The sequence below is a fragment of the Helicoverpa armigera genome, chromosome 9, assembly GCF_030705265.1.
Source record: "Helicoverpa armigera isolate CAAS_96S chromosome 9, ASM3070526v1, whole genome shotgun sequence".
NCBI lineage: Eukaryota > Metazoa > Arthropoda > Insecta > Lepidoptera > Noctuidae > Helicoverpa > Helicoverpa armigera.
Window position 1 is genome coordinate 1,353,371 of NC_087128.1, and position 11,981 is coordinate 1,365,351.

Consider the following 11,981-nt stretch of genomic DNA (forward strand, 5'->3'; position numbering starts at 1 on the left):
AACGGTAGGAAACGTTCTGGAGAAGATAACAATGCGTACAAACCGGCTAAGCAGCAGAGAAATCAAATAGGTCGCAGTAGATACTCTGCCACTGATAAAGCTCCATTCATTGTCCATGTCTCACGCTTGGAGTCCCAGCCTAATGCAGGTACCACATTGCACCCAGTCACTTTTGGCATGTTCTTAGTGAATAACAAAATCGCTAATGTCGTACGTGATGGCGTCAAGAAAGTTGGAAGGAACAGAGTTTCGGTAGAATTTGCATCCCCTCAGGATGCTAATTCTTTTATTATAAATGGTTTGTTAGCTAAAATAGTTATGTTGCAGCAATTCCCACATTTAACATAACCCGTATGGGTGTTGTTACTGGTGTTCCTACCGACCTCACCGAAGAAGAAGCGATGAACTACCTCACTGTGCCCTCTGGATGTGGACGAATACTCAAGGTTCGTCGCATTAGTAGGAAAATATTTAGAGATGGTGTAACCGAATTCAAGCCTACTGAAACTTGCGTTATTACTTTCGATGGTCAAGTACTACCTACTAGGATATATTGTTGTTACACCTCTCCCGGTCTCTCAATACGTATACCCCACCATTCAGTGCCGCAAGTGTTGTAGGTTCGGTCACGTGGAGTCTATATGTCGCTCGAAACCACGCTGCAGCAAATGTGGCCACGATCACCCTGGTGATGGTTGCAACATTTCTGAGGGCGAGGCATTCTGTGTGCTCTGCTCTGGAAATCACTATGCTAATAGCAAGTCATGTCCGGAGTTAGGTAGACAGAAAGCTATTAAGAATCTTATGGCTGAGAAATCGCTTTCATATGCTGAGGTTAGCAAAACAATTCCTCCTGTTTCTCGCAACTATGCGAATGCTGTAAAATCTACAGTCAGTAATTCTCAGTCATATCGCAAAACTGTTTACTTAAAGCCTAAGACCCATGCTCCCCTCTCTCCTTCTTACGACAAAGTCGCTCATCAGCATATTATTAACTCTCCCCCTTCTTCACAGCCTAATGGCTGCGCCCTCAGTAGCCCCCCTGATGATTCTAATAATTTTTCCTCTATAATTGAACTTCTAAGTAAAGTCCTTACAACTATATTATCCAATAATTCCCAAATACCGTCCAACGTCGCCCATCAACTTGTTACTCTTTTACTGAATATTAAAAATGGCGCCTCGCCAGGTATTCCTACAGTGGAATGTGAGGAGCGTGTTTCATAAGAAACATGACCTCATATTCCTACTCAACAAATACAAGCCCTCGGCTTGTTCCATCGCTGAGACTTGGCTTACCCCAAGTCTCAGCTTTCATGCCACACTTTAATATTTTGAGATGTGATAGGTCTGATGGATATGGAGGGTCGGCTCTTCTCATTAACAATAGAGTTCCGCTCTCGACCCTCTCGCTTCCGGCTCTGGATGGTGAAATTAACATTGTTGCAGCTAAATTCGAGGGTATAACAGTAATATCTATTTATATTTCCCACCCTCATCAAAATTTTTAGCATCATTAAGAAACGTTTTAATAATGTAGATGGGCCTATGCTAGTTATGGGAGATTTTAATTGCCACCATTTTAGGTGGGGCTCCAATCGTTGTGATGCGTTTGGGGAAGGTTTAGTAGAAATCCTCGATGACCTAAACCTGTGCATCTTAAATGATGGTTGTCCTACTCGCAGATCCCTTCCTGGGCAGCAAAGAGTTGTGTAGATCTCACATTCTGTTCTGTAGAGTTGGCGGCATCGTTTCATTGGCAATGCACTGCTCTGACGCATGGTAGCGACCACTACCCCATTGTTGTTACTTTATTAAATAAAACCTATTTAGAGAAAAGTTCACCTCCACTTCTGAAATACAATCTGTCTAAACCGGACTGGTCAAGGTTTGCTTCTCTAGTGGAGGAGAAAATTAGTGTTCTTCCAAATTTAACTTCTGCTTTTCCACATTCTTCTGGTCACTGCCATGCTAAGAGTTGTTACGAGTCTTTCGTCTCAGCTATAACATCCAGTGCTGATTCCACATTCCCCCTGCGAAATAGTGCCAAAAGCAAAATCCCGTCACCTCCGTGGTGGGATCCAGACTGCACAGCCGCGATTCGCGAACGTAAGGAAGCTGAAAAACAGTACAATGCAGCGATGAACAACGACAACTTACTACAGTACAGACGAGTGTACGCCCGATCCCAACGGCTTCTTCGTAAGAGGAAACGTCGTGGTTGGGTTAAGTTCTGCACCTCTCTTTCTCCTTCCACTCCGGTGTCCGCAGTATGGAAGAGCATAAACCGCTTCAGACGTGGGTGCTCTCCATCAATATCCTCCCCCATCACTAGACAAACCGCTGAATCCTTTTTTAACAAAATTGCTCCAGCCTACGTTCCCTTGTCTTCAGAATTTGTTCACTTGCCTGTGAGTGTAGTGGATGACCCTTTGGACGAACCATTCACATTGGATGAATTAAATGCGGTGCTTCGTCATGTTCGGGATTCTGCCCCGGGCATTGATGGCGTACCGTATTCATTTATTGTTCACGCTGGTACAAGTGCGAAAATATATTTTCTTAATATCATAAATTATTGTTATTCTACTGGTTGGGTTCCTGATCAATGGAAACTCCAAATTATAATACCTCTACTGAAACCCGGCAAAAATGTTGATGATCCGAATGGCCTTAGACCAATTGCCTTGTCCTCAGTTTTGGTCAAGTTATTTGAGCACCTAATTAAAAATAGACTTGAGTGGTTGGTCGAATCTAGGGACTTACTGCCGAGTCATCAATTTGGTTTTAGGAAGGGACTTAGCACAATGGACAGCGTGGCAACATTAGTTACTGATGTTCGTACAGCATTTTCCAAAAATGAATCTGTTGTAGCCGCCTTCCTAGATATTTCCTCCGCATACGACAGTGTCCTTCTTCCCATTCTCAGGCAGAAACTGCAAGAGCTGAGTCTCCCGGTCAAGATGGTTCAAAGTATATGCGGACTTCTTATGTCGCGGTCCTTGGTGCTGAGGGTACAGGGTGAGGTATTTGAGGAAAGATACGCATGGAAGGGCCTTCCTCAAGGCTCTGTTCTCAGTCCGTTACTATACAACCTGTACACAGTTGACATTGGTTCCTGTTTGAACTCGGACTGCCGCATTTTGCAATACGCCGACGACCTGGCGCTTTACGTTACCAATGCCTCAATTGTGGACGCGGCTTCATCACTCTGCCTTTCTTTGGACTCTCTGCACCAGTGGCTTCTAGATCGTGGTCTGTCACTATCTGCTCCAAAAAGCTCGGCAGTAATTTTCTCTCGGAAGCGTCTGATCCCTCAGGTTAATATTTCAATCCAAGGTCAAGGCGTTCCTGTTGTTAAGAAGACAAAATTTTTAGGGGTCTACCTTGATGCAAAGTTGAGTGGGTCTGAGCACTTTGCTTACCTCGTCAAAAGGTGCGAAAGGGTAATATCAATACTGAAAGTCCTTTCGGGTGTATGGTGGGGGGCTCACCCTTACACCATGAAACTTATCTATAATGCGTTAGTTCGTAGCATACTAGATTACGGCTCATTTGTATTGATTCCTTGCAACAGGGGTGCCTTGGCAGCATTAGATAGGCTCCAGTCTCAATGCCTTCGAATCATCTCAGGTTGCATGAAATCCTCTCCCGTCAACGCTTTGCAGGTAGAATGCGCCGAACCTCCTTTAGCCCTGAGGAGGCAGTATCTAGCTTCCCGTTTTCTATCCCGAGTGTTTCCCAAAAGTTCCCACCCCCTCATTCCTAAACTTCAAAATTTAGATTCATTATGCAGATCCTCCAAATACTGGGAGCATAAAGAAATCCCACTAATCCTGAAAACATACCGATTTATCCAAAATTTAAATTGCCCCATAAACCAAAACCGCAGATTACCCCTTTATAATTTTTCCTATGAAGTCCTTTGTTTTATTCCCAAGATATTCTATAATATCGGTATTTCCAAGAATTCCCCTTCGGCTAACTCTGCCTTCAATGCGGTGGTGGAAGAACGATGGCTTGGGTTTCAGAGATTTTTTACCGACGCTTCTAAATTAACATCCTGCAGTTACACTGGTGCTGCGGTATATTATCAAAACTCTAGAATTATTCTAAAATTTAAATGTCCAAAGGAGTCCTCTGTATTTACAGGTGAGTGTGTGGCATTATTGGAAGCTTGTATGTTCATAGAATCCCACGATATCAGCTCAGGGGTTATCTTTTCAGATTCCTTGAGCTGCCTCCAAGCACTATCCCAAAATCCTTTTAAAAGTAAACTCCATAGCCCAATAATACTAAATATAAAAAAGGTCCTGTTATCCTGTAGCATCCAACAAAAAGAGGTTCATTTAGTATGGATACCTAGCCACTGTGGTATCAAGGGCAACGAATGTGTGGACGCTCTGGCTAAAGATGCTTGTACATCAGTTACAGCCGACCCTGCGCACTTCTCCCTTCAAGGGTATGACCTGCTGAACCTTCCAAAAGCGCATCTTGAGACCGCATGGCAAGAATATTGGGACGTTTCCAGCAAGAAAAAGGGTGGTTACTTTTTTAATGTCCAACCCTTGATCCAAACCAAGCCCTGGTATTTCCATTTTAAAAAGTATCCCAAGCATGTGATATCGGTCCTTAGCAGAATTCGTTTAGGTCATTGCTGCACGCCTGTTTTTCTGCGCAAAATTCGTGTTCAGGACTCGTCTCTCTGTGAGTGCGGATTGGATGAAGGGAGCCTGGAACACATATTTTTTAGCTGTCCCGTAAATTCCTCATCCTTCGACTTGTATAACCGCCTCATTAAATTAAAGATTCCTGTTCCAATTAACTTCCCTTCCCTTTTAACATATTCCTCTCCAGAACTGTTCCACATCCTATTGATCTTCATCCTTCAAAATAATATTAAATTGTAGACTTTGGCCTAGTTAGGCCATTGTCTATGTGGTTGTGGCAATATTTTTTATTTTATTTTATATATATATATATTTTGTGTGTTATATTTCTATGTTCTAACAATTTATCAATTTTTATTTATGTGTTTGTTTCAGTGCCGTCCTACTAACTCAACAAGTCCTACAAGAAGAGAAAGCAATTTCTTTTTTTTTTTTCTTAAGTTTCATTTCTTTCTTACATTTTATAATAATATATACCTACTTGCTTCTCATATCACTTGTCAGTGGCAGAATCGTCGACACCAACATCGACGGCATTGATTGCCAGAAACAAAAAATAGAATAGAATAGAATAGAATAGATGGGAAAAGGGCCCCGAGGATGGTGAGTCCCGTCACGCGCCGGTATAGATAGAGCATTCCAAAGCAAACAGCATGCGTTGGTTGCGACTCTTATTTTGTTGTTTTTTTTTTAAACAAACGGAAAGACGGCACGTTGCCATGCGCCTGATCTGGTAAGTTTGTCAACGAAAATCAAACACAATATTGATAGATCACAAAAATATATTTACATACTACGTATCTACCTACATGTTTGTCTACATTAAATTCTATAAAACTTAACATTCAGTTAACACTTATTACCTAAGCAGTAGAGTCTACAATAATTCAAACTTCATTCAGCTATATTATTTGTCCAGGCTGCATAGCCTTCAATTGTTTTCTAAATCCATCATTAGGTTGTATAGCAGGCCTTTTACTTTTCACTAAATCATAAGCGTTTTCAAACTCCATTTTCTCATAGTGCATTAGATAAGCTATAGCCACCATAGAAGTACGCGAAACGCCCGCATTGCAATGAACTAGAACATTCTCTTTGGAATCTACAGCCTTACGAATGTATGGCAAACTTTCTAACAAAACCTCCTTGATATCAGTTTCAGGTAAATCTAAGCAGTTAATGAACTTATTGCTGATTGATATATCAACGTTTATGCCTAAACTAAGCACATGTTTAATATTATAAGCCTCTATGACATTGCTGGCTGTACAATCTTGTGATCCTATGTACACATGGTCCGATATTAACGCGGGAACATTGTCAGGTTTCGTATCTACTACAAATCCGTAAGGGTTCGGACATATAGCTGTTACAACGGAGTCTTTCTCGACGTACCGTTGGCCGTCGACTTTAGTGACAACCGTTTCTGTTTTCTTTAGCACATTTTTGCGCTTCTGCAGTTCTTTGAGGAAACTCATTTTAGTTTTAAATGCACAGATTGTTCTTATAATTGTCCAGTTTCTTTTGTATTAATCACATTCAGTATCACTATCACTTTCGTCCTTTTCTTCCAGGGTTTTCTCAGGGTCATAGACTAGATCCTCAGGGTTATAATGTACATCGCACAGGTACAGGCCGTCTGCAGGACCTGCTTGGATAGAATTGTGCCAAGAATGCTTGGAAGGAATTTGCAGCATAACCTTTATTTCTTCAACTGGGAGCTTGCCAGCGGCTACAGCATTGAGTGTCCCTACCATGCGACGGATCTGGAAACAGTATGATAATGCATTTTTATCTTGTAATATCTTTGGGAATATTCAACTGCAATTAAACGAAAAATATAGTTCTAAAGTGCATCGGTTTATATGTAAACTGCAATGGAGTTCCAAAAAAAAATTGCAGACAGAAGAGAAAGAAAATGAAAATACCTGATTGTGTACAAATCCTCTCCCTCTGATCTCAATATCCCAATAATTGAATATGCTTTCTTCTCCCCTCTCGTAGCTGGTAAGATTAGGCTTGCCCGGCCTCACTTTAATGTACTGAATCTCTCTCCTGTTGTGCTTGTGCTGTTTTAACTTGTCAAACCTCTTGAATGACGTGAAGTCATGGTAACCAACAAAATATTTGGAGCCTTCTATGAATTTTTCTATATCAAAACCTGGTAATCTGAAATGAGGTTTTATATCTTTAGGTTGCAGTATAATATAACAACAAAAATATCAACTGGCCCCAAATAAATTATTAAACAGTATAGAGCAAAAATATTTTAGAGTATTTTTATAAGGTGAAACATTTAAAAATGGTTTCACTAGTTCATTAGATTGTCCATCTTGGATTCAAGTGAACCAATAGTAATGTAAGACAAGCTTTTCCATGAGACAAAGCCTACCTCATAAAATGACACCGTCTCCACTCTTCTATGGGTATGTATGAGGCTATTGTAATATTCTCAGGAAGAACTACTTCATCCTTTTTCACTGCTAATCTGAAAAGTATTGGAGACTGATTTATGTGATCATTCTTTGTAGTAATACTGGTACCTATGTGTATCCAAAAAATATGAAAATTAAGTTTAGAAATTGTAATAAACATACCTGTACAAGTAGGTTCTACCAATAGCCTGGTGTCTTGCATGGAAGTTATCATGCACTCTAATACATTTCTTAACAAAAATGCTGTAATTGTGTTTGTAGAAGAATTTGTTCAGAGTGTAAGTGATGTTTTCTGTGTTGTATATGGAAGAGCCGAACCTGTCCAAGTCAAAGTGTGCACTTGTGTTCAAGGCATGGACTCCACCATCTGTACTGTAACAATATATTTAGCAGAATTGCTGTCGCCAGTTGTCTATACTGATGAAACTCGTTCGTATTTGGAACAGTGCATTCAATACAGGTCTTACTTACCGGCTCGATAGCGTAAGACTAGGATAGTTCATTGACTTAAGCCTGAGAAGCGCAAATTCCATCAAACCTTGAATACTTTCAAGATCTGGGTAGTTGCGGCCCTCTTTCAACCATATCTTTTCGGAAGACCTATAATATTTATTCTCATTAGTAATACCGAAGTATTTATTGTAAACGAATTCATGTTATGAATGGAAACCACAAACCTAAACCGCGTTCCTATGTAAGAGAAGAATGTTAAATATCTGGCTTTCATTATACTTTCTTACGAGTAAAATATGAAACTGTTTTCATTGATTTTAAATCAGAAAAAATACCAATAACACGAGCTTAAAGTATAGGTTAAAAACCAGCTGTCTGTCAGATCAGTCACTAGTCAGTCAATGAATGTCACTATTGCGAGAGTTGAATTTTTGAATCCCATGGTTGAAAATAAATATTATTGATTGTGGATATCAGGCACTGCTATCATGATTAGAGTCATAGAATATTATACTCTAGCTAGGAGATCTAAATTCAACAGCGAAATCATTCTTTGGAAGTAAAATCTAAAAACTGACTTATTTCTGAACGTCAACTGCACCTTTCACTTTTTGACAAAAGTTTCTCTCAGTCGTTTAAATGTCAAATTGTCATTATTTCAGTCAAAAATGGCACAACGGACGTGGCATATGTTTACCGTGATAATTCTAATATTTACAGTTTTATCACTTGTCGGAGATGTTTTCTCACAATCGGCGGCGCCCTGGTACGAGAATATGCCAGCGGTGACCATGGACTACAAAGTACACATCGACGCGGGCAAGGAAGATTGTTACTATCAATATGTTCCGGCGGGTGCTACATTTTACGCCAGTTATCAGGTATTAATTGGAGTTTTTTGTTACGAAAGCTATGAAGCGGTTAAAGATAAGATTGCTAATGGTTTGGAACGACGATAACTTGCTTTATGGAATATTTAACCAATGTATTTCATTTATGAAATAGTTGGCAAACTTTTTGTCAACAGGTGTTGAAAGGCGGTGATGGCATGTGCGGTTTCGCCGTGCGGCACCCTAACGGTCAGATAGTGCACCCGTACGAGTGGCGGCAGAGCGCCGAGTACGCAGACCAGACGTCTTCTGGAGGATACTATGCAGTGTGCATTGACAACCAGTTCTCAAGATTTGCAGGGAAACTAGTCAATTTATATCTGTCAGTGATCAGATACGATATGTGGGAGAAGTATGCCAAGGAAGTGGAGGAACTTGACATGAATATAAAGAACTTTACTGTAAGTTACAATTTCTTAACTTTTAAACAGGAAATGTTTGGTATTAGCTTAAAATACAAAGTGTATTAACTGTATATTATGTTTGTCTATGCTAGAAATATGAGTTCATGTTTCTCTTTAATACACTTTCTAATTTCAATATTATTGCTTGTGTTATGGTAAGCAGCTCAGGCATTATTACCACAAAAATATACTAGAGAAAGTTAATTACAAAAGTATTGACAAAACCTTATTTTTATGCCTATTCACTGCTCTAAAGTAGTTGTGTTATGTTTGTTACAGACGTCCATTCAGTTTGTGGAGAGGAATATCAATGATATTCTGCAGTACCAGTACCACTCCCGAGCTCGGGAATCCCGAGACTACAACTTGTTGCAAGACAATAACGTTTATGTTCTCAGGTACCAACTTATAATTCATTTTAATCAATGTAGTATCTAAATTTATTGTTAAAATATTAATTAGCTGGTTGCTTCCTGCTATTTCCCCTGGCACTCAATAACTTGTAATATAAATGACTAGCTGATATCCAGCGGTTTCACTTACATGCTGTGGGAATTACTGCCCGTACTTGGATAAAAAATAGCCTGTATAACTGTTGAGAGTTATAACAAGTTAAATAATTTTTCAAATCGGATAGTTTAGGGTACAAAGACACCAAAAAAATATGTTTCATCTTCATCATTATATTAATATAGGTAAGAAATCTAAAGGAGTTCCTGGATTTTTCATATAATGAGTATATAATTATGATGGTGGTGATGTGATTTTGTTATTATCCTTTAAGGATATTAATACATAACAGGCAAAAATACCTGATTAATTAATACACAACAGCCAACTTTAGCACCAGAGTTTCAATGTGACAGCTGTACCAAAGTAAATTTAATCAAGGGAGATTTCATGGACTTTATAAGGAACTTTATTTTAATAATTTGAATAAATAATCTTTTCCTGCAAAGGCTGCTAAAAACATGCTATGAAGATTCAAAATAAAACTACCTACATATACAACATTGCATCCTTTTAAATAAGAGAATATAGTATAGCAATAGAAAGAATTGCTGAAGCTTTTGAATGAAACATCAAAAATATAATTAAATTCCTACCATGCTTTTTCTATCTTATTATTTAAAATTTTATTAAAGTTAATAATACAAACTATATTTAAAATCTTAAAGTGTTTTATATTGCTTTACATAATAGCGTTTGTAAACCATATTCTTTCTATTGTTCAATTTAATACCTGATAAAATTGTTTGCGTCTCAAATTGCGTGGGGTCACGCTTCATTGAACCATTGGCCGAAAGTGGTTTGAAATGCCAGTGGAGTAAACATAACACACTTATTTCAATACCGTGAAACAATCATGATAGCTACTGTTATAGTATAGCCTAAGAATTTTACCTTCGGATTTTTTTCAAGCAATCAAAGTAATTAGACTTCCAAAAAAACCGGCCAAGTGCGAGTCGGACTCGTGCACGAAGGGTTCCGTAAATTACAGTTAAATCAACCTATCTCAAAAACTATAAGAGATACTTTGATCAAACCAAAAATCGTTGAAAGAGTTAATTAGCATGCATCACCTCTATTTTTTTTAGAATTTTATACCCCGTAGTTATAAAAATAGAGGGGGGGGGGACATACTTTTTACGACTTTGAGAGCTGATATCTCAAAAACCGTTCACTTTAAGAAAAATGTTTTTTAGAAAACTTTATATCATTTTAAAAGACCTTTCCATTGATACCCCACACGGGTATGTACATCGAAAAAAAAAAATTTCATCCCTCAGTTACATGTATGGGGGGCCCCACCCCCAATTCTTTTTTTTACTATTTAGTGTCATATTTTTGTAGCGGTTCATACAACACATATTCCCATCAAATTTCATCACTGTAGTACTTATAGTTTCCGAGTAAATCGGCTGTGACAGACGGACAGACGGACAGACGGACATGACGAAACTATAAGGGTTCCGTTTTTGCCATTTTGGCTACGGAACCCTAAAAAGGAGGATGTTCTAAATACGGATGTTTGTTTTTGTCCTTACTATACATAGCGGCTGAGATAAAATTGTGCACAGCCTACTTTTTGCGCAATCGCGGTCGGAAACTTGTCTATACTAAGATTATAAAGAGGAAAACTTTGTTTGTTTGGTTGTAATGGATAAACTCAAAAACTACTGGACCAATTTTGAATATTCTTTCACCATTAGAAAGCTATATTATCTGCGAGTAACATAGGCTACATTTTATCCCGGTGCGGGCACCAGCTCCCACGGGACGTGGGTGAAACCGCGGGAAAACGGCTAGTATATAATATAAGTAAAGATAAAAAATTCTACATAATTAATTCAAAACTTGTATTGTTCCAGGTGGTCTGTAATCCAAATCCTGGCTATAGCAGCCACAGCAACATTACAAGTGTACTTCGTGAGAAAGCTGTTCGAAGTGAAGGAGAACTCTTCAAAAACAAGAATTTGATCACATCAAGCAAGAAGACAATATATACTGTTACTGTTCCCTTGACTGATCTTCCATTCCAATCTGAAATTAGTGTTGATCTCTCTTCTTTTTTCATCATTGTGTTATAGCTTGTTATTTGTTTCATTGGTGCATAATATTAGACAATAGTTAAGCTCAAGCTCGGTTATTTGTAGGAGTCATAGAATATGTAGCAAGTAATGGGGCCTAACTTATCCTATCAGTTTATCGTTCCTTTCTGAGATTATTTCTAGAGATTTTAGTTTCCTCACCAAATGTTACTTCTTACTTTGTATCTGTTCTTTAGTCGAGTAGTAACATTAAAAACGCGCACAATTTTAGTTTTAGTTAAGTAACTACAATCGCTTTTTGCATTTTTATAAAAAAAGACAGAAAATTGTTTTATCTTTGATGTAATCGATAAGTTTAACCTTTCAGAGTTTATTTTATCTAATTGTTTATTGAAAGATCTGATTATATTAACGATTTATTTTATTTTTGATAATGTTTGCATTTTTATTATTTATTTGCTATTTTGACGATTATATTTTTAGTTAATAACAATTTGTTTAAGCAAGAAATAGACGCAGCGTGTTTGAATTAATGAATGACCAACTTATTATAATAAACTGAGAAGTTAAGTACTTA

The 11,981-nt window shown here is 38.3% G+C and overlaps 3 protein-coding genes across 3 annotated transcripts; 1 reads left to right on the forward strand and 2 right to left on the reverse strand.

Annotated features, from left to right (window-relative positions):
* Positions 1-5,505: 5,505 nt before the first annotated feature.
* Positions 5,506-6,148, reverse strand: LOC110372693 (dual specificity protein phosphatase 19). Its single transcript, XM_021329622.3, has one exon. It carries the CDS (start codon positions 6,146-6,148, stop codon positions 5,573-5,575), a length of 576 nt encoding a protein of 191 aa, XP_021185297.3. The 3' UTR covers positions 5,506-5,572.
* Positions 6,149-6,199: 51 nt separating this feature from the next.
* LOC110372690 (tRNA pseudouridine synthase-like 1) lies at positions 6,200-7,954 on the reverse strand. The gene is made up of 6 exons (XM_021329620.3): positions 7,783-7,954; positions 7,577-7,705; positions 7,268-7,477; positions 7,063-7,158; positions 6,599-6,839; positions 6,200-6,436 (listed from the first exon to the last, which is right to left on the reverse strand). Exons 1-6 carry the CDS (start codon positions 7,830-7,832, stop codon positions 6,200-6,202), a joined length of 963 nt encoding a protein of 320 aa, XP_021185295.3. The 5' UTR covers positions 7,833-7,954.
* A 243-nt stretch (positions 7,955-8,197) lies between these two features.
* On the forward strand, positions 8,198-11,981 carry LOC110372692 (transmembrane emp24 domain-containing protein 5). Its single transcript, XM_021329621.3, has 4 exons — positions 8,198-8,439; positions 8,586-8,849; positions 9,132-9,250; positions 11,225-11,981. The coding sequence occupies exons 1-4, from the start codon at positions 8,227-8,229 to the stop codon at positions 11,331-11,333; spliced, it is 705 nt and encodes a 234-aa protein (XP_021185296.1). The 5' UTR covers positions 8,198-8,226; the 3' UTR covers positions 11,334-11,981.